Here is a 27,434-nt window from a genome sequence, read left to right as displayed (position 1 = left end):
CTGTAGAATTTCATGCAGAGCAGATTAGAGTGAGGACAGAAAGGAGAAAAAGTATCAGAGACCAAAGAGTAATAAGATAACGTTAAAGAACTGAGGCAGAAGTTGATTTTGTTTTCAGTTTTTTTTTTAAATTTTTAAAACATTTAAAAGTTTTTATACAAACTTTAAATGGTACACTCCATTTACAGTTATTAAAAAATATTGGCTTTTTAAGGAATCTTCATACTGTTCTCCATAGTGGCTGCACCAATTTACATTCCCACCAGCAGTGTAGGAGGGTTCCCTTTTCTCCACACCCTCTCCAGCATGTATTATTTGTAGATTTTTTGATGATGGCCATTTTGACCAGTGGGAGGTGATACCTCATCGTAGTTCTGATTTGCATTTCTCTAATAATTAGTGATGCTGAGCAGCTTTTCATGTGCCTCTTGGCCATCTGTATGTCTTCTTTGGAGAAATGCCTATTTAGATCTTCCACCCATTTTTGATTGGGTTGTTTTTTTTTTGATATTGAGCTGTTTGTATATTTTGGAGATTAATACCTTGTCAGTGGCTTCATTTGCAAATATTTTCTCCCATTCTGTGGGTTTTCTTTTCATTTTGTTGATGGTTTCCTTTGTTGTGCAAAAGCTTCCAGCAATCGCATTCCTGGGCATATATCTGGAGAAAACCATAATTCAAAAGGATACATGCACCCCAGTGTAAATAGTGCTCATTGCAGCACTATTCAATAGCCAAGATATGGAAGCAACCTAAATGTTCGTTGACATTTAGGAGGAATCGATAAAGAAGATGTGGTACATATATACAATGGAATATTACTCACCCATAAAAAAGAATGAAATAATGCCATTTGCAGTGACATGGAGGGAAGTAGAGATTGTCATACTGAGTGAAGTAAGCCAGAGAAAGACAAATATCATATGCTATCACTTACATGTGGAATCTAAGAAAATGGTACAAATGAACCTACTTACCAAACAGAAATTGAGTCACAAATGTAGAAAACAAACTTACGGTTACCAAGGGGGAAAGGGGGGGAGGGAAAATTTGGGAGATTGGGATTGACATATACACACTACTATATATATATAATAGATAACTAATAAGAACCTACTGTATAGCACAGGGAACTCTATTCAATACTCTGTAATGAGACTCTGACAATGGGCTACCACGCATTCAGAGTTCTGGATCATCAGGTGGCCTTGTGGTTTGAAGACGAATTCCTTTAAAGCTCATTTCTAAGCAGAGTCCAACCTTGAGGAGACCTTCAAGATGGCAGAAGAGTAAGACATAGAGATCACCTTCCTCCCCATAAATACATCAGAAATACACCTGCATGTGGAACAACTCCTACAGAACACCTCCTGAATGCTGGCAGAAGACCTCTGACTTCCCAAAAGTCAAGAAAATCTCCACATACCTGGGTAGGGCAAAAGAAAGAAGAAAAAACAGAGACAAAAGAATAGGGACGGCACCTGTACCTCTGGGAGGGAGCTGTGAAGGAGGAAAGGTGTCCACGCACTAGGAGCCCCTTCGCGGGCGGAGATGGGGGGTTGGCTGGGGGGAAGCTTTGGAACCACGGAGGAGAGCGCAGCCACAGGGGTGCAGAGAGCAAAGCAGAGAGATTTCTGAACAGAGGATCAGTTCCAACCAGCACTCACCAGCCTGAGGGGCTTGTCTGCTCACCCGCTAGGCTGGGTAAGGGCTGGGAGCTGAGGCTTGGGCTTCAGAGGTCAGATCCCAGGGAGAGGACTGGGGCTGTCTGCGTGAACACAGCCTGAAGGGGGCTAGTGCACCACAGCTAGCCGGGAGGGAATCGGGGAAAAACTATGGACCTGCTGGAGAGGCAAGAGACCTTTGTTTTGAGGTACACAAGGAGAGGGGCTTCCTGCTCCGTGTGCCCACATAAGGCAGAACACTGTCTAAACGAGCTCCAGAGACAGGCGCAAGCCACAGCTATCATCTCGGACCCCAGAGACGGGCATGAAACACTAAGGCTGCTGCCACTGCCACCAAGAATCCTGTGTGCGAGCACAGGTCACTATCCACCCTCCCCCGGGAGCCTGTGCAGCCCGCCACTGCCAGGGTCCTGTGATCCAGGGACAAGTTCTCTGGGAGAGCACACAGGGCACCTCAGACTGTTGTAACGTCACGCCGGCCTCTGCTGCATCAGGTTCATCCTGCATTCCAATTATGACTACTGTACACCTCCCTCCCCCCAGCCTGAGTGAGCAAGAGAGCCCTAGTCAGCCACTGCTGTCACCCCCTCCTGTCTGGGTGGATAGCAGACTCCTGAGGGCAGCCTACACGCAGAGGCGGGGCCAAAACCAAAGTTGAACCACAGGAGCTGTGTGAAAAAAGAAAAGAAAGGGGACTTTCTCTGTGCAGCCTCAGGAGAAGCAGATTAAATCCCCACAATCAACTTGATAAACACTGCATCTGAAGAATACCTGAATAGATGACAAATGTTCCCAAAATGGAGGCGTTGGACTTTGGGAGCAACTGTAGACTTGAGGTTTGCTTTCTGCGTCTAATTTCTTTCTAGTTTTATGTTTATCTTAGTTTAGTATTTAGTGTTTATTATCATTCCTGGATTTGTTTATTGGTTCGGTTGCTCTCTTCCTTTATTTTACATATATATTTTTTTTTTCCTCTTTCTCTCTTTGTGAGTGTGTTTGTATATGCTTCTTTGTGTGATTTTGTCTGTATAAGTTTGTTTTTACCATTTATCCTAGGGTTCTGTCTGTTCATTTTTTTGTTTTTGTTTTTGTTTTTCTTCTCTCTTCCTTTTCTTCTGAGCTGTGTGGCTGGCCGGGTCTTGGTGCTCCAGCTGGGTATCAGTCCTGAGCCTCCGAGGTGGGAGGGCCGAGTCCAGGACATTGGACCACCAGAAACCTCCCGGTAATATCAATCAGCGAGAGCTCTCCCAGAGATCTCTGTCTCAACACTAAGACGCAGCTCCACCCAATGTCCAGCAAGCTCCAGGGCTGGACACCCCATGCCAAACACCTAGCAAGACAGGAACACAACCCCACCCACTAGCAGAGAGGCTGCCTAAAGTCATACTAAGTTCACAGACACCCCAAAACACACCACCAGATGCAGCCCTGCCCACCAGAAGGACAAAATACAGCCCAACCCACCAAAACACAATCACCAGTCCCCTCCAGCAGGAAGCCTACGCAGGCCACTGAAGCAACCTCACCCACTGGGTGCAGACACCAAAAATAACGGGAACTACAAACCTGCAGCCTGCAAAAGGAGACTTTAAACACATTAAGTTAAACAAAATGAGAACACAGAGAAATATGCAGCAGATGAAGGAGCAAGGTAAAAACCCACCAGACCAAAAAAATGAAGAGGAAATAGGCAGTCTACATGAAAAAGAATTCAGAATAATGATAGTAAAGATGAGCCAAAATCTTGGAAATAGAATGGAGAAAACACAAGAAACGTTTAACAAGGACCTAAAAGAACTAAAGAGCAAACAAACAATGATGAACAACACAATAAATGAAATTAAAAACGTTCTAGAAGGACTCAATAGCAGAATAACTGAGGCAGAAGAATGGATAAGTGACCTGGAAGATAAAATAGTGGAAATAACTACCACAGAGCAGAATAAAGAAAAAAGAAAGAAAAGAACTGAGGGCAGTCTCAGAGACCTCTGGGACAACATTAAACGCACCAACATTTGAATTATAGGGGTCCCAGAAGAGGAAGAGAAAAAGAAAGGAATGCAGAAAATATTTGAAGAGATTATAGTTGAAAACTGCCCCAATAAGGGTAAGGAACTAGTCAAGCAAGTCCAGGAAGTGCAGAGAGTCCCATACAGGATAAATCCAAGGAGAAACATGCAAAGCCACATATTAATCAAACTATCAAAAATTAAATACAAAGAAAAAATATTAAAGGCAGCAAGGGAAAAGCAACAAATAACTTACAAGGGAAACACCATAATGTTAAAAGCTGATCTTTCAGCAGAAACTCTACAAGCTAGAAGGGAATGGCAGGACATATTTAAAGTGATGAAAGAGAAAAGCAAGCTCCATGTGGTTTTGGGGGTGATTTGCTGATGTGGGGTGAAGGAGGTCACTTAAATCTGTTGAAGAACTTAGAAGCCAGTCGTTGGGCAAGTCATCTACTCAAATATTCAGTCATCCAGGACAACGGAAAGACTTCAAAGTCTTAAATGCGTATGCAGTAGTGACCTGGAGTTCAACAGAAAACAGCAAGGAAAAGTGGTGACAAGGGAACAGGAACAGTGGCCAAGCTTCAAATAAACAAGAGAATGAGGAGGGAGGGAGAATGAAGGACGAGGGGACTTGAAGCAGCAGTCTGGTTTGGATAAGGTTGTGACTTCACCTTCAGATTCTGTGGAATTGGGAAAAGAGCAGTGTCTGCGTGAAAGGGCTGCAGGGGATATTGAGCCTCTGGGCAAAGCCAGTCTCAGCGAGGGCCGGGGAGTCAGGGAGTGGAGTGGAATTTCCAGGATAAAGGCTGGGGTTATGAGAGTTTGGAAACCCATAACTGAATTTCCACAGAATATAGGTGGGGGCAGGAAGGAGACAGAGGAAGATGCAGTAAGACATTTGTCTTTTTGATCAGGATTACTGTTCACTTCTAGAGGTTGTTTCTGCCCCATCGATCATCTCTTGAGGGGAGTCCTGATGTCTGGTCTCACCTAGGGATCCTCTGTCACCTCATTCATTTTCTAAGTGTTCTTCAATGTGAGTTTCATTTCTTCTTTTTAGAGTCTGTATTCTTTGTAAAATTCAAATTACTTCTATCTCCTTAACCTCACTTTCAACTTTTATTTGACTTTTAATGCCTTGTTTGGATAAACTTTTAAATTTCAGGTATTTTGGAGTAAGATTTAGGAAAATTTGGTTATCTAAACGACAAAAAGGGAGCCATTGTCTCTTTTCTACCTTTTCAAGTAACTTAGCTCTTCCCCCTGCCCCTCCCTCCTTCCTTTCCTTCTTCCTCTCCTTATTCGGACGAAAACATTTTGGTGTAAGGATCACAGTGCCTCTTAGAAGTTCTCCATGAGTGCTCTATTATTTTAATTGCTACCTTTCTCTCAACATGTTAAAACACTTCCTTTCTTCCCTTTGCACAGTATAGAGGACCTAATACCTACGAACTCTGCTTTGATGGTGGGTTGGCAGGTGTTATTTCTAAAACTAAAAGGTGTCTACCGCTAATGAATGGGCTTAAATTCATGGAAAGGATTCTGGTTTGAGGGAGAAAGCGATGCTGAACTGAATAAGATAATTGGGGACCTACTATCAAAATTAACTGACTATTTTAGAGGCAGGATGATAGTCTTCAATAACACCTCTTGGTTTAATTATGCATAATAAATACAGATGAACTCTAGGTTTACTCTTTCCTGTATCTCTAATCATTATATGATGTATTCCCATTTCTAGAGGGGAATTTAAGTTATTTGCATCCACGTGCTACAGATGGTATCTAATGTTGCAAATCTTCTTGGAACATATTTATTTAACATCGAGTAGAGTCAGGCACCATGCTGGGTGTAACATTAAGAAAAAATATGAGGTTATAACGTGGAAAAAGAAATGTGAAAGCATTTTCAAATCTCTTTTCCTCATGTAATCTTACCTACTTTAAAATATACCTTAGGGTTTTAAAGCATGTAACATTTATTGCTCTGTTTTAAGTAAAGGCAGAGCTTAAGAAATTCAGTTTTAAAGAAGTCACCACTTAAACACATCTTGTATACTGTCTCCTTCAAGACACCTTAGTACATTAATGAGTGACATAAATAAATAGATGTAAAAGATGCATATTACAGACACACTCAAAGTGTGAATTTATTATAATCAAGTGTTACATTCTTGAGGAGGAAGTTCTGTTAATATTTTTATATTCTTTGTGTGTGGCATCAACCATGTTTCCCCTCCTTGCTAAGTACTAGCAGTTGTATGATCAAGTTATTTAATTTCCCTCCAAGTTTTATTTTACAGTTGTAACATAAATAGTGAACTATTTGAATATGAGAATGTCTCACATTTAAAGCAGACATCCTATCCTGGTGAGTTTTCTATTTTCCAGGTTTAAACATTCTCAGGGTTTCCAGCTGCCTCTTTATAAGCACAGTTTTTAATATTCTGATTGTCTTTGTCTCAAGAAACCTGTTTGCTAATCTCTGATTAAAAGTTTAACACCTAGAACCGTGTATAATACCCTTAATAAGGTCTAATTAATTAATCAGAGGTTTCATTTTCCACCTTTGATACACTTTATTATTATTACTAATGTAGTAGAATTTATATTAGTTGGTTTGTCAATACATCACTTATATTTTATTCACTGTCAACTAGAGTTCTTATGCTATTTTAACTCGTGTTAATGAGTAATAACCGTAACAGTTGTAGCTAATAGAGTGTTTAATAGCTGGCAAAGACTGTTTTAAACAGTTTGCATGATTAACAATTTTATTCCTTTAGTAACCTTCTGAATTAGGTATGATATTCTTTTACTTTTTTTAACATCTTTATTGGAGTATAATTTCTTTACTTAACAGAAATTATTTAGTTTCTGCTGCATCACAAAGTGAACCAGCTATACATATACATATATCCCCATATTCCCTCCCTCTTGCGTCTCCCTCCCACCCTCCCTATCTCACCCCTCTAGGTGGTCACAAAGCACCTAGCTGATCTCCCTGTGCTATGCAGCTGCTTCCCACTAGCTATCTCTTTTACATTTGGTAGTGTATATATGTCCATGCCACTCTCTCACTTCGTCCCAGCTTACCCTTCCCCTTCCCTGTATCCTCAAGTCCATTCTCTACGTCTGTGTCTTTATTCCTTTCCTGCCCCTAGGTTCTTCAGAACCTTTTTTTTTTTGAGATTCCATATATATGTGTTAGCATATGGTATTTGTTTTTCTGTTTCTGACTTACTTCACTCTGTATGACAGACTCTATGTATGTCCATCCACCTCACAACAAATAACACAATTTCTATTCTTTCACTTTTAAAGATGAGTAAATTTAGACATTGCATAGGAAGTTAGCAGGTGGCAGAACTGGGATTAAAATTAAGCAGTCTGTCAAAGAGTGTTCTGCCTATGTTTTCCTCTAGGAGTTTTATAGTATCTGGTTTTTAATCCATTTTGAGTTTATTTTTGTGTATGGTGTTAGGGAGTGTTCCAATTTCATTCTTTTACATGTAGCTGTCCAGTTTTCCCAGCGCCACTTATTGAAGAGACTGGCTTTACTCCATTGTATATTCTTGCCTCCTTTGTTGTAGATTAATTGAACATAGGCGCGTGGGTTTATTTCTGAGCTTTTTCTCCTGTTCCATTGATCTATATTTCTGTTTATGTGCCAGTACCATACTGCTTTTATTACTGTAGCTTTGCAGTATAGTCTGAAGTCAGGGTGCCTGATTCCTCCAGGCCCATTTTTCTTTCTCTGTTTTTCTTTCTGTTTTGCTTTGGCTATTCAGGGACTTTTGTATTTCCATACAAATTTAAAATATTTTTCTTCTAGTTATGTGAAAATATGCCATTGGTAATTTGATAGGAATTGCACTGAATCTGTAGACTGCCTTAGGTAGTATAGTCATTTTGACAATATTGATTCTTCCAATCCAAGAACGTGGTATATGTTCCTATATGTTTGCGTCAGCTTTGATTTCCTTTGTGAGCATCTTATAGCTTTCAGAGTACAGGTCTTTTTGCCTCTTAGATAAGTTTATTCCTAGGTATTTTATTCTTTTTGATGCAATGGTATCTTTTTGGATCTGTCTCCTAAAGCAATGGAAATAAAAACAAAAATAAACAAATGGGACCTAAGTTAACTTAAAAGATCTTGCACAGCAAAGGAAACCATAAACAAAACAAAAAGATAACCTACAGAATGGAAGAAAATATTTGCAAATGATGCTACCAAGAAGGGATTATCTCCAAAATATATGAACAGATCATACAACTCAATATCAAAAAAACAAATAACCCAATTAAAAAATGGGCAGAAGATCTAAATAGACATTTATCCAAAGAAGACATACAGATGGCCAAGGGGCACATGAGAAGATGCTCAACATTGCTAATTATTAGAGAAATGCAAATCAAAACTACAATGAGGTATCACCACACACTGGTCAGAATGGCCATCATCAAATGTCTATAAATAATAAATGCTGGAGAGGATGTGGAGAAAAGGGAACCCCCTTTTGGTGGGAATACACTGTTGGTGGGAATGTAAATTGATACAGCCACTATGGAGAACAGTATGGAGGTTCCTTAAAAAACTAAAAATAGAGCTACCATATGATCCTGCAATCCCACACCTGGGCATATATCCAGAGAAAAACATAATTCAAAAAGATGCATGCACCCCAATGTTCATTGCAGCACTATTTCCAATAGCCAGGTCATGGAAGCAAACTAAGTGTTTATTGACAGATGAATGGATAAAAAAGATGTGGTATGTATACAATGGAATATTACTCAGCCATAAAAAGAATGAAATAATGCCATTTGCAGAAACCTGGATAGACCTAGATATTATCATAATGAGTGAAGTAAGCCAGACAGAGAAATACAAATATCATATGATATCACTTATGTGTGGAATCTAAAAAAAAATGATACAAATGAACTTATATACAAAACAGAAATAGATCCACAGACACAGAAAACAAACTTATGGTTACCAAAGGGGAATGGGGGGAGGGGTAAATTAAGAGTTTGGGATTAACCCAAACAAGCTACTATATATAAAATAGATAACCAACAAGAACCTACTGTATAGCACAGGGGACTATACTCAATATTTTGTAATAACCTATAAGGGAAAAGAATCTGAAAAATATATATATATATGCATGTATAACTGAATCCATTTGCTGTACACCTGAAACTACTACAACATTGTAAATCAACTATATTTCAATTTAAAAAAATAGTTAGGCAGTGTGGATCTAGACTCATGCTTGTATCTTGTGGATACTCTTTCTATATGATCTGATTTACTTACTCAGAAACTATAGATGCAATTGTTACTACTTTTAAATAAACATTTTATTTGGAATAATTTTAGCTTTACAAGAAAGTTGCAAAGAAGTACAGAGAGTTCCCATCAGTCGTGCACCCTGTTTACCTATTTAACATCTTACATAACCACTTGTAAAAACTAAGAAACCCACATTGGTGTATTACTATTCATTAATCTCCAGACTTCATTTGAATTTCACTAGTCTTCCCACTAGTACCCTTTTCTCTGTCCCCAGGTGCCATCTAGGACAGCACATTACATTTAGCCATCTGACTCCTTGGTCTTCTCTGGTCGGTGGCAGCTTCTCAGTCTTCTCTTGTTTTTGATGACTTTGGCGGTTTTGAGAAGTATTTGTCAGGCATTTTGTAGAATGTCTCTCAATTTGGGTTTGTCTGACTTTCTTTCTCACTATTAGACTGGAATTACGAATTTTGGGGAACAGTGGTGTAGAGATGAAGTGCCCTCCTCATCACATCATTCCAGGGGTACATGATATCAACATGATTTATCCCTGGTGATACTGACCTTGACCACTTGGCCAAGGCAGTGTTTGCTAGGTTCCTCCACTGTAAAGTTACTTTTTTTTTCCTTTCAGTATTCTGACCTGTGGGAGCAATTTACTAAGTGGAACCCAGGCTCCAGAGGCCAGGAATGAAATTATTTTTAATCTATAAGTTTCAGATCATAACATAAACCTTTCCCTCCACCTCATTTCAGGTATCCTCTAAGCATATCAGTGGCTTAAAGAAGTCAGTAAGAGGAATGATTATTATGCCTTTTATGAATGACATGAAACCGATAAGGATAAGGGATGTATGAGATGAAAAGGCAAACATTTACTCAGGCTCCTATACAGAGCTGTTTTAACCTGTATTTTTTAAATTGGAGATTTTGATCCAGTGTTTCCCAATGTGTGTTATACAAAAATCCTAGCTTTGTGGGAAGTTAATTGGCATTACTTGAATTAAGGAATCCATTACCAAATAAATATGAAAAACCTTGGTAAAACAAAGGTAACAAATTTTCTTTATTGAGTACTTTTCAGAGCTTTAAAAATGCCTATACGCATTGTACCTCTCCAAAAGAATATAATATGCAGTGTTTCCAAATTTTATATGATATCACAACACTTAGAGTATTAGAGCATCTCAAGGAACTAGAACTTTTGCAAACGTTTTAGGAATAGCTGCTTTATTTTAGATCCAGTGAAGCCTTCTGGGTCCATATGCAACTTGGTGACTTAGAAGACATTGTGGCAGAGAGTCACCTGCAAAGGCCAGCTACAGACACTAATTATACTTTCTTATCATTTGGATCAAATTATTTACAAGATGCCTTGTGACTTGTCTTTAATTCTCACTATTTCCATTAGCAGTCTGAGTACATTTTTTCCAAAGTTGTTCTCTAATAGGCTATAGAGTAAACATTACAATAGCATAGTCATTATTAAACATTTCTTTGGAACTGTTATTTTGGAGCATCTATAAAAGCTAGTAAAATACCTTTCATAAACTCATTGTCAGCAAATTTTCATTCATAATTTCAGAAGCAGTGAGAGTAACTGAGAGAAGGAGGAGTGAAGTCAGTGATCAAGCTGGGTAGTACAGATTTGAGATTAAAAAAATGTGACTATAAAGTAAGTAAAGTGATTTTTGTGTGTGTATGTCTCTTGAAAACTATTCTTGATGTTTTTTTCAGGAAAGGAAGTCCAAACGTTTTTGGTAGAATCACAGGAATAGCTACATAACCTCTAAGGTTTGAGAGGTCTTTAAATTGGCATGTGAGGTATATTTTAGATCAGACAGTGATTTTATCCAAGGGATAAGGAATAGCCATAAAACAGCTAGTAGGGGCTGATGTCCAACTAGCCAAGACAGTGCCTCACCTTGCTGCAGCCTCCCCTGGCACCTCGGTGAGGTCTGCACGCTGGATCCCCTTGGTCTCAGCTCCCTTCTTTGCACAACCAACTACTGGAAGATACACCGATTTAGATGCATAAGTATTGGAGAATGTGTGTGTGTGCACATGTGTGTATGTGCTTTGTCTTATTACAATACCTGGTCATCAAGTCTTCTGAACAACTGAAATGAAAGAACAGTCACAAATGTATTCAATGTAACTTTTAATTTTTACACAATAAATATCAGTGTTCCAAATTCAGGAAACACAGAATAATGGATGTTGAAGTCAGTGTCTTGAATCAGTAGGCATCTCCTTGAAGCTTCAGGAGAGCAGCTCATTTGTCGCACCTGCTGTCTGGTCAATACTGCTGACTAAAGGGAGGGAGTTTTTATTACTACCTCATTTTTAACTGGTAAAGAATCAAGGACTTAGAAAATGCTACATTCACTCTGAAGAATAAAACGATACTGAATACTCTCCAGAACTGGGATACAAATGATTTCTCAGCATGTGTGATGCTTTGAATTTAATAATGACACAGAGAACTGAATATTATTATGATATTATTTAAAGCTTCATTTGGTTTTATTTTTAATACCATTACTTTTGGTAATGCTAGTAAAATACTGTTTTTTTGTTTGTTTTGTTTTTTGCATGGGTTTTCTTTTTTTTTTTTTGGTCTTTTTATTGAATGAAGGATGCTTTAAATTCTATAGTGCTTTACAATTTTCGAGTTGCACACAAATGATTTCATATAATCCAATAACCCTTTTTTCTCCTACCCCTATATTGCCCCTCCCCTCTTCCCTCTCCCCACTGGTAACCACTAATTTGTTCTCTATATCTGTGAATCTGCTTCTTTTAACTTTATTCACTAGCTTGTTGTATTTTTTAGGTTCCACACATAAGTGATACTGAGTTTAATACTATTACTTCTAACTTGTTCCCAAAAGTTCAAATAATACATAAGTTTATAAATAAGAAGTGAAATCCCTGCATACCAGCACCTAGTATGAGAAGCTGTTCACAGTTTGAAATGTGAGCTGCTAGATAATATTCTATGATTATACAGATACTCATACATAGGTGGTTTAAAAAAACTAGTATGATGCTAAACACATTGTTTTGGAACTTTTTTTCCCTACTTAGTATATTTTGAGCATTATTCCTTGTCAGTATATATAGATTTTGAAGGCTGCATAGTATTCCACTGTGTGTGTCCAGCACAATTGAAATATCTGTTCCCATGGTGATCAAAATGTACTTTGCATCATCTTTTTTTTTTTTTTTTTTTTTTTTACAATTTTAAACAAAGCTGCATCAAAGACCTTTGTTCCTATATCTTAAGCACCGTAAATAAAGTTTCTGTCAGGTACACTTCTAGGTGCTCATGGTTACGTTTTGTTAGAGCGTGACCGTTCTCATGGACTGAATGAGCGGCTTGCCCAGATCACGCAGCTCCAACCAGCTCTACCTAACTTATGCTACCCGGTGACCTTGTGTGTTACCAGAAGGATGTTTTCTCTAGGGCGGCCATGGCGCACGGAGTGAGGGCATCTTGCCTCTCCAGCTGATTCCTGGCGCCCTCGCTGCATAACTGGCGCTGTCGTGGATGTAAAGCCTGGAGGGCAGTGGAATTGTCATCAGGAAGTGAGCCTGTGTGATGGGTACAAGGACTGTGTCGGGGTGAATGTTGAGGAAAATGGGGACGTTTCTATTGTGTTTCTGGGAGAAGACTGCCGCAGTTCTGAGCTTCTGAACTGCCTCTGCTTTCTTCTCTAAATTCCTTTCCTTTGGTTATCCTGAACATTTAATTCAAGTGATCACGGGGGTTTTCAGACTTCACCAACGCTCAGTTATTTTCTTCAAAATTTTAAATAACCCTAATAAGCACAGTTATCTCATACTTGACGTTTTTACTTTCAATATATATTTTTGTCTGCTGAAGAAGTTAATATGGCTAAAGGTAATGCCATGAAATTCACTGAAACAACATAATTTCAGGGAGACCAACATGATTTCATTCAAGATAGGTCCATTCTGGAGAGAATTGCATTTTCTTTACATTTTCCCCCCTTCTTAAGGTATTCCTATGCCTCTGGTCTAAAACTGTTTACAGGAAGTCACCTTTAAAAGCCGTTTTCTGCCACAGCCTATTTTTATCCCTCTCTTCTGAATTTATATATATACATTTTATATATACCACTGTTCCATACCTCAAATTATTTTGAAGAATAAATCCACTGAGTTTACTATGACTTCTCAGAAATACTTTTCCCCTTCAGTCTTACTTTGGATTCTTTTTCATGGATCATTAGGATGGGTAAGACAATTTAGAACCAATGAAGAAGAACTGGGTTTGATGTCAGGAGACGAGGGCCATGACATTTATACTCTCTGAGCCTCAGGATAGCATATAAGCCTCAATTGCCTGACTTCCCCTTGGGTATCATATCTTTGGGGCACCCGTATGTACAAAACTAAATTTGCTTTTCTCCTGTTAATCTGTCTCATGTCAATTTAATTATTAGACTAGCCAAAAAACCTGGAAGTGGAGAAGGGAAAAATTTTCCACCCTGACACCTTACCCAGTAGCAAGAGTTAGTGTAACCTCATCTAATTTTCTTTATTAATGAGGTAGGAATTATTCTATTTTTAATTTTAAAAATTAAAAGAATTAAAAATTAAAATAAGAGAGTTGCGATTTCTGGACATTTAAAGTTGAGATGAATGTAGGCTAAATAAGCACCAGTACTCTGTAAGTAGAAAAATGAGATCCAAACTCAAACCTTTGGATTCCAAACCCTGTATTTGTCCCCACTCTCCAGACTGAGGAAGATATAGGGTCGTTTGTGTCTAGAGTAGATGTAGGGACCAAAGAGGAAACATCATTCGAGGTAGTCTTTGCATAGAGACTACAGCAAGAATTAACTTCCACTGAGGCTGGAACTGTGTGTGAGGAGAGAACCTTCTCCATCTCTTCTCACACCACACAACTCTCAAGTTAATACATCTGCAGCTGTATTTCCATATAGGGAAATAATGTTTCTATATCCATATAGACGCCTCCATGGTGTGGGCAAGTATCCTCTACTATTCTATGAGGCAGGGATAGTCATCTGCACTTTATTCTCTTACAAATGAGGAAATTGAGGCTTGGTATGGTTAAGTAATTTTCCCAAGATCACAGTTTCTAAAAGGAACAGGCAGGATTTTTACACGTTTGTCTATTTATAGCTCCTGCTAACTTTATATGTAGCTCAGCCACTATACTATTTACAAGATGAGTCAAAACAGTAAGTAATCTTTTACTACTATCACGGAAAGCCGAAGGTTGAAAATCAAACAAACTAAGGTGAGGTCTTATATATATCAACATCTCCTCCATTCACCCACTCTCAAAACCACGTGAAAGCAAGTAAGATAAATAAACTTAAAGGAATCCAGTGTCAATGCTTTTTTTTTTTAAATTAATTAATTAATTAATTTATTTTTTATGGCTGTGTTGGGTCTTCGTTTCTGTGCGAGGGCTTTCTCTAGTTGTGGCAAGTGGGGGCCACTCTTCATCGCGGTGCGCGGGCCTCTCACTATCGCGGCCTCTCTTGTTGCGGAGCACAGGCTCCAGACGCACAGGCTCAGTAGTTGTGGCTCACGGGCCTAGTTGCTCCGCGGCATGTGGGATCTTCCCAGACCAGGGCTCGAACCCGTGTCCCCTGCATTGGCAGGCAGACTCCCAACCACTGCGCCACCAGGGAAGCCCCCAGTGTCAATGCTTTTAAATGATTTTCAAATTTTAACTGTAGTTCTTTAGTCTGTATTTCTGGACATCAGAAGGATCCAGTGACCTGATTATAGGTGTTTCACACAGATTACACAGTGTGGGAATTGAAGGATAAAATTGGAAGATTTATGTTTTTAGTCCTATTCTGCATTTTAAAATACAATTTGGGAGGAAGCAGCAGATATGTTTTGACCTACTGAATCATGGGAGTTCCCAAGGTCAATTGTTGCTTATCCTTAATTCATATTTCCTCTGGGGACTGAAAGTTCTCATCTGGTTGTCTGAACAAAGTATGCTATTAATTCTTTTTTTCTTTTCATGGCTTGATTTTTCTCTGAGTTGGTAACTTAGATCAGATGCAGAAAAGTAACCCTCTCTGGAAAAAGAAGAATGTTTTTATTTATTCTAACTTGGGTCATCTGAAGTCTGTTCTATTTGGAGCATTAAAATATTATGTGCTTGACCAATCAAGAATGGCAACCATTCAGCTACACAGAAAATCTGTATGGAAAACTTTCTCCCTGTGGCTTTTATAAAGCACACACAGTATAGTCAATATGACTACAGTTCAGTATGATACTTGTTTTATGTAATCAAATGAATAGTGCATTTATCCAGACAGTGCTAATGTAATAGCATTATTATCAGCAAACAGGAGACTTTTATATCCATGCTATAATGTAATAATGTATGTGAAATTTCAATAATGGCCTTCTCTGTCGGGAAAGGGCGGTCATTAATTGAGTTGGTTTCCCATCAGAGAGTGGGTAATGGTGTTTTCCAGTGGTGTTGATTTTAATATGAACACAAAATACCAATCCATATTATTCTTACTGACATCTACAGTAATAATAGGGGTATTAACTCAAGTTCCTCTTTCATTTTCCAGATCTTTATATTTACAGTTTAGTCACTCTGTTTTTGCTCAAAAGGAATAATTACAGACCTCAAGGGAAACAGATATGAGTCAGACAAAGACAATGCCCTGGAGGAGATAGATGTGTCAACAAATAATTGAAATGAATGAGTTGAGTGTTATGTCCACTTTTCACCTCACTTTTTCCCCTCCGTCAAACCCATCACTTTATCAAAAGCTAAATCCAATACATGTTTCTGTCTTAGCTGACCTCCTGGGTGCATTTCCCATCATGAGCCATTTCCATTCCCTCAAATTTCAGATACATCCCCCAAGATTATTCAGACAGAATTTTCCTCACCAGGATATCTTTGAAACAGAATATCTCTGTGGAAAATCGTATACAACTTTGTGAATTTTTTTGCAAAAGTTAAATATAAGAAGACAAGCTGAAGGACTAACCATGAGAGAAACTCTCAAATGTCACAGTGACCTTGTTGAAGTATAACAAACAATTTGTAGAGAAAATGAAATGAAATAAAATAAAAGCAATAGCAATCACCCAACCTCTTGAAGACAAATAGCCCATGTCCATCTTTTTTTTTTTTACAGCATGAGCCTTTGCCAGCTAGCATTATGTTATGATCCCTCTTTTCTACCATGCATTCATTTTGTAGCAGCTGCATGAAGAAAGTGGGAGAGCAACCGTCTCAGGGTTTACGCTCAAGGGTTAGCAAACTTTGGAATCATTCTTGGCTCCTGCCTCTCACACCTCCCATCCCACCACCAGGAAATCCTGTGGGTTTTACTCAACTCTGATCACTTCTCACCATCACCACTGCTGCTACTAGCAGCACCACCATCTCTCTCCTGGGATAAGCAATAGCCTCTTTCAAGGTCTCTCCGTTTCCACTCTTTTCTCTATAATCTATTTTCAGTACAGCAGTTGGAGTAATGGCTGGGTAAGTAAATCAAGTCACTTCATCCCTCAGCTCAAACTCTGCAGCGGTTCACTCAGAGTAAGAACTGAAGTTCTTATAACGATACCAGGTCCCAGCTGAGGGCTCTGATCTCAGTTATTCCTCTGACCTCACCCCCTATACTTCTCTTCCTCAATTATCCCACAACAGCCCCACTGGTCTTTTGCCTCTTGAATAGATCAGGAAACTTCTACCTCAAGGTCTTTACTTGAGCTCTTCTTTTTGCTTGAAATGCTCTTTCACTGGATGCCCACCTGGAATCTATCTTCAAATCTTTGCTCCAATCTTACCATCTCAGTGAGGCCTCCCCTGCCACCTTATTTAATGATGCAACCTATCCCTCACCCTCCACCCCTGCATTTCTTATGCCCTGACCCTGTCTACTATTTTTCCCTCTATGGCACTTATAACCTTCTACCATACTATATATTCTTTATTATATTTACTGTTATTTTTAGTCTCTGCCCTGCACCTGCTCCTTTCCCCACAAATATAAGCTTCATAAAAGCAGAGAGTTTGTTGGTTTTATTACCTGATATATACAAAGGACCTAGAACTATTCTGGACACATAAGTTTTCAATAAATGTTTGTTGAATGAATGAATAAAAGTTATCTGTGTTCTCTGAATGCAATGAGAATCTGTGGCTGCTGTCAAATTCCTTATCAAACACTCTAACATTATTTTAAATTAGTTTTTTAAATAAGCAATACCAACACATGATACACAATTTGGAAGGCACAAAAGAATATTTAGTAAAACCAAGTCGCCTTCGCACTTCTCCTTAGGCCATCCCTTAAGAGAAAACTAATTACTAATTTCTAAAATATTTCTTTTCAAAGGTATTCTATACATTTAGAAGTATATAGGCATTTATAGTCTTTATATGAACACAAAGAGTAACATTAACTTTAGCTTGCTTTTTGTATCTAACAATATACCTTGGTGACTATTTTATTATGGTATGCAAATGAACTCTCTTATTCTTTTTAATAACTGCATAGTAATCCATTTATTGATGTACAAGTGATGGGCAATTGGGTAGATATCAATGTTTGCTCTTAAATAATACAATGACTATCCTGTGCATATGTCAATACAGCTGTAGGATAAAGTTCTAGTAAAGGACTTGCAGGATCAAATAACATACGCATTTCAATTTTGAAATATGGTGCCAAATTTTCCTCCATGGAAATGTTACCAATTAACACTTTCTCTAACAGTGTATGAAGATTTTTATCCTATTACTCACATGTTATCAAAGTTATCAAAGATTTTGTGTTGTCAGAGATTTTGATCTTAATAAATTTATTTCAAATCAATGCAGGCTAATAGTAAAAAATAAAAACACTAAAATAGTACAGAAAGTATAAAGTGGTGAGTGAAAGCACCCAAGTCTTTCAGATCCTAATTGGTGACCTGTAAAGATGACCATATTCAACAGCATCATGCATATACATTCAGAACCTTTCAATACATATATAATATTATATACGCATGTTTATACACAAGTATAAACATAATACTTTGCAACTTACTTTTTCATTTGATAATATATCATGAATATTGTTCCAATCAATAAATACAATACTGCTTTATTATACATATTTTTTAATGGCCACTCAGTAGAATATGTACCATAGCTTTTAAACCTAGTTTGTATAGATGAAAGTTTAAAACGTTCTGAGGATTTTAATTGCAAACGAGGCTGCAATGAATGGCTTTATATATGCATCATTACCTCATTATTTATTAGTGCAAATACGCTTCTAACTGTCAAAATATATGTGCATCTAAAATTTTGATAGTTCTTTCCAAGTTACCCTCTAAAAAGGTTGAGTGCTTTTCTTGGAATTAGATATTTTGTTTCTCTACACACTTCTGTCCTTTATCATTGTTACCTGTTTTGTTTGCAGAATCAGTATTTGTTCAGCTGATGTGGAATGGTGGTGTTCTAATGGGCTGTTACACTGGGAAAAGAAACAACCTTTCCACCACTGCTGGGGATTCTCCACAGTTCTGAGACTTATACAAAATGCCTTGTGTAGCAAACCCAGTGCATTTCCGATCTCTGGGGAGGCCCGCATTACAACTGGCTGCCTAGGAGAAAATGACAGCGTGGCACTTATGCTACTGAAGTTAACAGAGAACTTTGTTACTTTAAAAATTTTGTACTCATAGGTCACCCTCCTACTGAAATTGTTTCCCATATGTGTCCTCAATTCTTCATTGTGACTCAGAGTTACTATTACAGAAAATGAGTTGTCATGAATTTTGCATTATTGTGATCACCCTTAAATGTCTTTGCATGCTGCCTAAGCTCAGGAGACAGAGTTATTTACATATATTTTCAGTCTATTTAAAAATGATATATACATAGTAATCCAATGGCTCATTTATTCTATGTTCTTGATAGGAAAGCTAGGCAAACATAATGCAATAGTTTACTCATTGATTGCACGTATACAACAGAATGAACTATAAAGTAAATTACTTCTTATACAGATTTAAAGGTTGGCAGGCACAAAATCCAGCAAAGTTGTTGTTGTTCTTATTTTGTTTTCCCAGGGGTAGGAAGACTATTTATTGAGTGTCTGTGCCTGATCTATTTTATCTGTCAAGTGACTTCCCTTTGTTTACTTTGAAAAGTGTTTTCTTCCACCATTTTAGAGTGAACAGCTTAGCTAGTTAACACACTACTCTTTGTAGCTTCTAGACTCATAGGCACTGCTCACGACAACTTAACAGGGCAGTTAGCTATTTCAATACCAGGCCAGAGAATGGAGAGTAGAAGCAATCATTAAATATAGTCACCTTGTTATGCTGGAGATTGGGCAGTGGTAGAATAGGGGCAGATAGAAGGCATCCTGTCTGGTATTCAGTTCAGTAAGAGGGCAGTTCGGTAAGAAGACTAAAGTTCCAGGAAGGTCAAGATCAAAGGAAGTGAGGCAGGAGGACCTCTGGCTTAAGTCGAAGGCAGTGATTCCCATGTTGAGTGATCATAAAATCATAGGATGATGTTTGTTACAAAACAGATTCCAAGATCTCACGTTGAGGCTCCAATTGAAAAGTCCTTTGGGGGTGGGTGGGGAGAGAGGTGTGTCTAGGAATCTACATTTTAGCAAATGATCCTGCTGCAGGGAGTCTACCTACTGCATGTAGAGAGATAGTCAACATCTGGGGAGTTGTCTCCATCTAGCGGGTCAGAGGTTTAACTAGAGCATCACTGGTAAGCAGGGTTGCTGCACGCCAGTTCTAGATGGAGGGTGCATCTTGCATCTGGTTTAGTCTGCCTCAAAGATTTGAATCATCCTTGCACGTGAATCTGAGCTCTCATGGAGAGAGAGGTGTAAATATTAGGGTACCCCACATCCAATACCAAACAAAGGTAAGGTTAATTAGTGCAAAGAGTCTCCCACTTACAGTTTAACTGAGGATTTTTCAATGTGTGAAAGTGATAGGCATTCAGTAGGAACTGTACTTTGAATTTTGATATTTTTCCAGGCTAGCGATCTGGTGTAGGTCCTCTCCTGTGATGCCGGGCAGCGACGGTGAGCGCAGCTTTCAGTCAGCCCCCCAATCATGGGGGCAAACCACCCGTACACTTCAAACCGTTCTGCTTTTCATTTTCAGTCCTGTAGTCAATAAATTACATGAGCTATCCAACACTTTATGATAAAATAGGCTTCATGTTGGGTGATGGTGCCCCACTGTAGGCTAACGTAGGTGTTCTGAGCACGCTTAAAGTAGCCAAAGCTAAGCTGTGATGTTCAGTAGGTTAGGTATATTCAATGCATTTCAATTTACTGTATTCAGCTTTCGCTGGTAGTATGAGGACATAACCCATTGCACACTGAGGAATATCTGTAGTTTTAGTTTAGTTGTGCTGCTTTGACATTTGTGACCTGGATCCAGACCTAACCTTGGACAGCTGGCATGGTATTCACTTTTACTCAGCTTTTCCTATTTAAGAAACTATTTTGGCTCTGGGTCCAAATTCTCCCCATCTGAGCCTCTATTTGTACAGCTTCTGTGTGTTGTTTTTTCTTCCATCCTCTTCCAAACGTAAGTCTGTTTTCTCAGTAAGAATAGACAATTGTTTTAAATCAGACAACTCAGAGAACTACTAGTTTCCATGGATTCATGGTTGACCTTAATCAGAGGGTTCAAACTCGAATGTTTTCAAAATCTGTGTGGGGAAGAGTGTATGTGGGGAACAGAGAGGTGAATCAGAAGGGAATGGTAGAAACTGCAAACTGACAAATGTACAACCTGCCTAAAAACATTAAAAAATCAGAACAAGGCACCATGTCAAAACAAAACAGGTCTTCAGACTAAATTCTGATGCTGGCCATCTATCCATGACCTTGATTTAAATTCTCACATTGGTTGACTTGCAGCCCCTGTCTCAGGTGGTTATGACTTCATGGTGACACTATTTTAGCGACACTACAGTAAAATGTGGTGTGCACATTAGAACACAATATGATACAAGACAGACACTTTGCGATACATTGGGAAGAGCAAGAATAAGCATGGGGTGGGGAGAAAAAGAATATACAAGTACTTACTTTAAATAAGCTACGAAGCTTCTCTAAGCCTCTGTTTCATGTGTAAAATGGGCATAAAATTTCTGTCTCAGAAGATTGTCTTAAGGTTTAAATGAGATGATACTTGTAAAACTTTATTCAATGCTTGATACATAGTAGGCACTAGATAAATAATATGTGGCAAAATTTACTGGGAGTATTCTGAAGAAGATGGGATTTCTCTAGTGCTAATATAGGTACTTGGTCATGAAATGGGATGTACAGATGCCTTCCCTCTTGCCTCAACAAGTTTGTTGATTTGCCTCTTGTCCAAGGCTAAGTGGAAACGTCCAACAGAGCTTGTTCACAGCTGAGAACTACATCCTTTACCTACTAAATTTGAAGGCATATTCTTACTGGTTTTTTTTTTTTTTTCCTTTTTCCCTTTTTCCTCACTTCTTGCTTCAGGCATGGTACACAGTTCTTTTCTTGTGTTTTCTGAATGACAACCTTGCTGTTGACCATCTTAAAGAGACCCTCTCATTCCATCCCCTTATTCCCTGCCACTCTGGGTCGGGGAATAGGGAGGTGGAATGAGAGGGTCTCTTTAAGATGGTCAACAGCAGGCTTCAAGGAGGGCTCAGCTGGGCACTTCAGGCCCTCTAATATGCCTCACAGAAGAGCCAGTGCCAGATTCCTCTCAGAGAACAGTTTGAGTTCCTTAACCTTGGAAGGCTTCTATAGCCTTGGAACAGCTGTGTACTCAAATGAGGATTGGTCAGATCCATCCTTTGTCCACCAATGCCCCACTCCCTCTCTGCCACACCTGAGCTCTGTGAAAAGAGGGTCACCAGCTTGAGGGTGAAGAGACCTGTGGGAAAGAGACAGTTACTGAATTACCATAGGGATATCTGAACTTGATTATCTTTAGGAGATAAAGTGTTAAATCATAAGTGAGGGGAAATTTGTTGGATTGGATTGAGCATAGTGCAACAGGTAGAATAAGTTTTTTGGTCTGGGTAGGGATGGAAGGTGGAGTCATACATGAAGTTTTGAAAACACAGCAAATTCAACATATATTTGACAACATACCTGATGTTTTTACTGTTCAATTCATACATGCCATGCATATTCTCTGAGAAATATTCTCTGCTCTCTTTTTGGGTTTACCTTGTAAGTAGCTGCATGCAGGTTATAGTTAGAGAATACCAGCATGGGACAGTCATACAGCATTCATTTCTGCTTAATTTCTGTGGTTATCACATCAACAACCTTGACCTCAATAAATAGGGAGTCAAAAATATTGTCTGAATACCTCATGTGAGTTGAGTACTGGACTATACTCAGTTTTGCATTTCTTCATTCAAGGGCAATATTTATTGAGAGCCTACTTTGTGCCAGATACTCTTTCAGGTGCTGCAAATGCATCTTTGAACAAAACAAAGGCCCCAGTTTTATAAAGTTTACACTCCAGTGGAGGAATGAGGACCAAAGGAAAAAAAATCAGTGGCAGGGGAGGTGGCACTTGAGCAAAAGGCTGAGACAAATAGTCAGGAGCTATATGGAGAGCCACCTGCTATCCACACGGCTTCACGGCAGAGGTGACAGTTCTACAATGGCCTTGAAGCAGGAGGGCACCTGGCATGTGTGAGGAACAGCAAGGGGACCCATGTGGTTGGACGTGAAGAGGCTGGTGACAGTGGAAGTAGATGACACCTGAGAGGTCCTGAGGGGCCAGGTCACAACAAATCCTTGTAGGATTTTGGATTTTATTCGACTGAGGTGGAAAGACACTGTAGGGTTTGAATAGAGAGCTGATGTTTTAAAAAGATCATGGCTACTGTTGGGGGGAAAGGTCAGTTGTGCTAAGCAGGCCACAATGAACATTTTGTCATCTTGTTTGCACACACAGGGATGACTTATAAAATCAATCCACAGACTTTGTTCCATATTTATATGGCAAAGTGGGCTCAACAATTGTTATTCATGGTGTGAAATGCTACACATGAGGATACACCTTTTGGGATGAAGTGCTTGAAGGATTTTTTTTTCCCTCTAAGTGTGTCTTTAGTTTAAGTCCGTACAATGGTCTGTCCTGCTTTCAAAAGTTGTTGTGATACTTAAATCTGAAGTTCTGTTCTGCCTCTTTCATTCTTTACATGTCATAAACGCCTTATCATACAGTGGTCTATTTGCTAGAATTAGGGAATGGTGGTAGATATCTTAGTTCGCTAGGTTCTAATTTACAGTAATATGACTTTAAAAATTCCATGTTCAAAAACTGGGATTTTTTCAAGTATTATTAAGAAGTTTGGGATAATGTCAAAAGTAACTATCAGATGAACAATCCAGCTGGTTTCCATAGAATTACAAATTAAAGAACTCCAGAGGTGAGCAAAGTCAGACAGTTTTGAAAAAAAGAAAATAAAACATAAAAGAAACAATTTAAAAAAGTTATAAGGACTCAATTATGACCAACAGAGAGTTTGGGTCAAAGGTAAAGGGACAGGTGTGAGCCAGGCAGGGACTTCCAGGAGACACCGAGACATCACCAGCTTTAGACCATTTTTGAAATATCTTGGTGATGCTCATTAAATGTTCTTTATTTTTAGAATAAGCTGAAATGTTACTGGACTATCATGAAATAGCTAAAAAAATAGGATAACATATTCACCCAATAAGTTAGGAAGGCCGTAGGGAAAGAGAATATGACATTTTCCCTCACAGCTGAGTCTCTTGGTGAATTAAGCTCTAAATGTCTGTGAGAAATTATTACTGAAAAATGAAATAACACCCAAACACTAAATAGAATATATTGGCATTGAAGACAAACTTGCATCTTTTATTCTTTCCTATAAAACAATAAATTATACCCATTTTGTCAGTAATGCACTATTAGTGAGCTAAAATTTAATTTAAAATGAGGGAATTAAGTCAATTTATTCTATTAGGGAAATTATAAATGAGAAATATGACCTTTCCAACTTAAAGAGGTTAAAGTTTTGATATTTTGATAGATGTCTTTTTAGGAGATGCAAAACTTTTCATAATTTATACTATTGTTTCACCATTTTTGACCATTCCAATCAATGTCAAAATATTTTACAATTAGGCACTGAACCAACATGGCAGAGTAGAAGGACGTGCTCTCACTTCCTCTTGTGAGAACACCAGAATCACAACTAACTGCTGAACAATCATTGACAGGAAGACACTGGAACTCACCAGAAAAGATACCCCACATCCAAAGACAAAGGAGAAGCCAAAATGAGATGGTAGGAGGGGCGCAATCACAATAAAATCAAATCCCATAACTGCTGGGTGGGTGACTCACAAACTGGAGAACACTTATACCACAGAAGTCCACCCACTGGAGTGAAAGTTCTGAGCCGCACGTCAGGCTTCCCAACCTGGGGGTCCAGCAAAGGGAGGAGGAATTCCTAGAGAATCAGACTTTGCAGGCTAGCAGGATTTGATTGCAGGACTTCAACAGGACTGGGGGAAACAGAGACTCCACTCTTGGAGGGCACACACAAAGTAGTGAGGAAGGAGCAGTGACCCCATAGGAGACTGAACCAGACCTACCTGCTGGTGTTGGAGGGTCTCCTGTAGAGGCAGGGGATGGCTGTGGCTCACCGTGAGGACAAGGACACTGGCAGCAGAAGTTCTGGGAAGTACTCCTTGATGTGAGCCCTCCCAGAGTCCACCATTAGCCCCACCAAAGAGCCCGGGTAGGCTCCAGTGCTGGGTCACCTCAGGCCAAACAACCAACGGGGAAGGGAGCCAACCCCACCCATCAGCAGACAAGTGGATTAAAGTTTTACTGAGCTCTACCCACCATAGCTACAACAAGCTCTACCCACCACCAGTCCTTCCCATCAGGAAACTTGCACAAGCCTCTTAGATAGCCTCATCCACCAGAGAGCAGACAGCAGAAGCAAGAAGAACTACAATCCTGCAGCCTGTGGAACAAAAACCACATTCACAGAAAGGTAGACAAGATGAAAAGGCAGAGGACTATGTACCAGATGAAAGAACAAGATAAAACCCTAGAGAAACAACTAAAAGAAGTGGGGATAGGCAACCTTCCAGAAAAAGAATTCAGAATAATGATAGTGAAGATGATCCAGGACCTCGGAAAAAGAGTGGAGGCAAAGATCAAGAAGATGCAAGAAATGTTTAACAAAGACCTATAAGAATTAAAGAACAAACAAACAGAGATGAACAATACAATAACTGAAATGAAGACTACACTAGAAGGAATCAATAGCAGAATAACTGAGACAGAAGAACAGATAAGTGACCTGGAAGACAAAATGGTGGAATTCACTACTGCGGAACAGAATAAAGAAAAAAAAGAATAAAAAGAAATTAAGACAGCTTAAGAGGCCTCTGGGACAACATTAAATGCAACAACATTTGCATTATAGGGGTCCCAGGAAGGAGAAGAGAGAGAGAAAGCACCAGAGAAAATATTTAAAGATATTATAGTCGAAAACTTCCCTAACATGGGAAAGGAAATAGCCGCCCAAGTCCAGGAAGTGCAGAGAGTCCCATACAGGATAAACCCAAGGAGAAACATGCTGAGACACATAGTAATCAAATTGGCAAAAATTAAAGACAAAGTAAATTATTGAAGGCAGCAAGGGAAAAGCGACAAATAACATACAAGGGAATTCCCATAAGGTTAACAGCTGATTTCTCAGCAGAAAGTCTACAAGCCAGAAGGGAGTGGCATGATATACTTAAAGTGATGAAAGGGAAGAACCTACAACCAAGATTACTCTACCTGGCAAGGATCTCATTCAGATTCGATGGAGAAATCAAAAGCTTTACAGACAAGCAAAAACTAAGAGAATTCAGCACCACCAAACCAGCTCTACAACAAATGCTAAAGGAACTTCTCTAAGTGGGAAACACAAGAGAAGAAAAGGACCTACAAAAACAAACCTAAAACAATTAAGAAAATGGTCATAGGAAAATACATATCGATAATTACCTTAAACGTGAATGGATTAAATGCTCCAACCAAAAGACACAGGCTGGCTGAATGGATACCCAAACAAGACCCATATATATGCTGTCTACAAGAGACCCACTTCAGACTTAGGGACACATACAGACTGAAAGTGAGGGATAGAAAAAGATATTCCATGCAAATGGAAATCAAAAGAAAGCTGGAGTAGCAATACTCATATCAGATAAAATAGACTATAAAATAAAGAATGTTACAAGAGACAAGGAAGGACACTACATAATGATCAAGGGATCAATCCAAGAAGAAGATATAACAATTATAAATATGTATGCACCCAACATAGGAGCACCTCAATACATAAGGTAACTGCTAACAGCTATAAAAGAGGAAATCGACAGTAAAAAAATAGTAGTGGGGGACTTTAACACCTCACTTACACCAATGGACAGATCATCCAAAATGAAAATAAATAAGGAAACAGAAGCTTTAAATGGCACAATAGACCAGATAGATTTAATTGATATTTATAGGACGTTCCATCCAAAAACAGCAGATTACACTTTCTTCTCAAGTGCGCACGGAACATTCTCCAGGATAGATCACACATCGTGGGTCACAAATCAAGCCTCAGTAAATTTAAGAAAATTGAAATCATATCAAGCATCTTTTCTGACCACAACGCTATGAGATTAGAAATGAATTACAGGGAAAAAAACTTTAAAAATACAAACCCATGGAGGCTAAACAATATGTTACTAAATAACCAAATGATCACAGAAGAAATCAAAGAGGAAATCAAAAAATACCTAGAGACAAATGACAATGAAAACACAACAATCCAAAACCTATGGGATGCGGCGAAAGCAGTTCTAAGAGGGAAGTTTATAGCTATACAAGCCTACCTCAAGAAACAAGAAAAATCTCAAATAAAGAATCTAACCTTACACCTAAAGGAACTAGAGAGAGAAGAACAAACAAAACCCAAAGGTAGCAGAAGGAAAGAAATCATAAAGATCAGAGCAGAAATAAATGAAATAGAAACAAAGAAAACAAGAGCAAAGATCAATAAAACTAAAAGCTGGTTCTTTGAGAAGATAAACAAAATTGATGAAACATTAGCCAGACTCATCAAGAAAAAGAGGGAGAGGACTCAAATCAATAAAATTAGAAATGAAAAAGGAGAAGTTACAACAGACACAGCAGAAATACAAAGCATCCTAAGAGACTACTACAAGCAACCCTATGCCAATAAAATGGACAACCTGGAAGAAATGGACAAATTCTTAGAAAGGTATAACCTTCCAAGACTGAACCAGGAAGAAACAGAAAATATGAACAGACCAATCACAAGTAATGAAATTGAAAC

General features: G+C 38.7%; 1 protein-coding gene across 5 annotated transcripts in view; it reads left to right on the top strand.

The window, feature by feature from the left end:
* LOC103008269 (uncharacterized) overlaps positions 1-18,763 on the top strand; it is a 252,917-nt gene extending 234,154 nt beyond the window's left edge. For all 5 annotated transcript variants that reach the window (XM_057546285.1, XM_057546286.1, XM_057546288.1 and 2 more), the window contains one exon: positions 18,478-18,763. In XM_057546285.1, coding sequence (XP_057402268.1) covers positions 18,478-18,742 — 265 coding nt within the window. In that variant the 3' untranslated portion in view covers positions 18,743-18,763. The remainder of the gene's footprint in view (positions 1-18,477) is intronic.
* The last annotated feature ends 8,671 nt before the right edge of the window (positions 18,764-27,434 follow it).

The sequence above is a fragment of the Balaenoptera acutorostrata genome, chromosome 5 (genome assembly GCF_949987535.1).
Source record: "Balaenoptera acutorostrata chromosome 5, mBalAcu1.1, whole genome shotgun sequence".
Classification (NCBI taxonomy): Eukaryota; Metazoa; Chordata; class Mammalia; order Artiodactyla; family Balaenopteridae; genus Balaenoptera; species Balaenoptera acutorostrata.
Note: the sequence above shows the minus strand (reverse complement) of the source record. Positions and strands in the feature narration are given on the sequence as shown.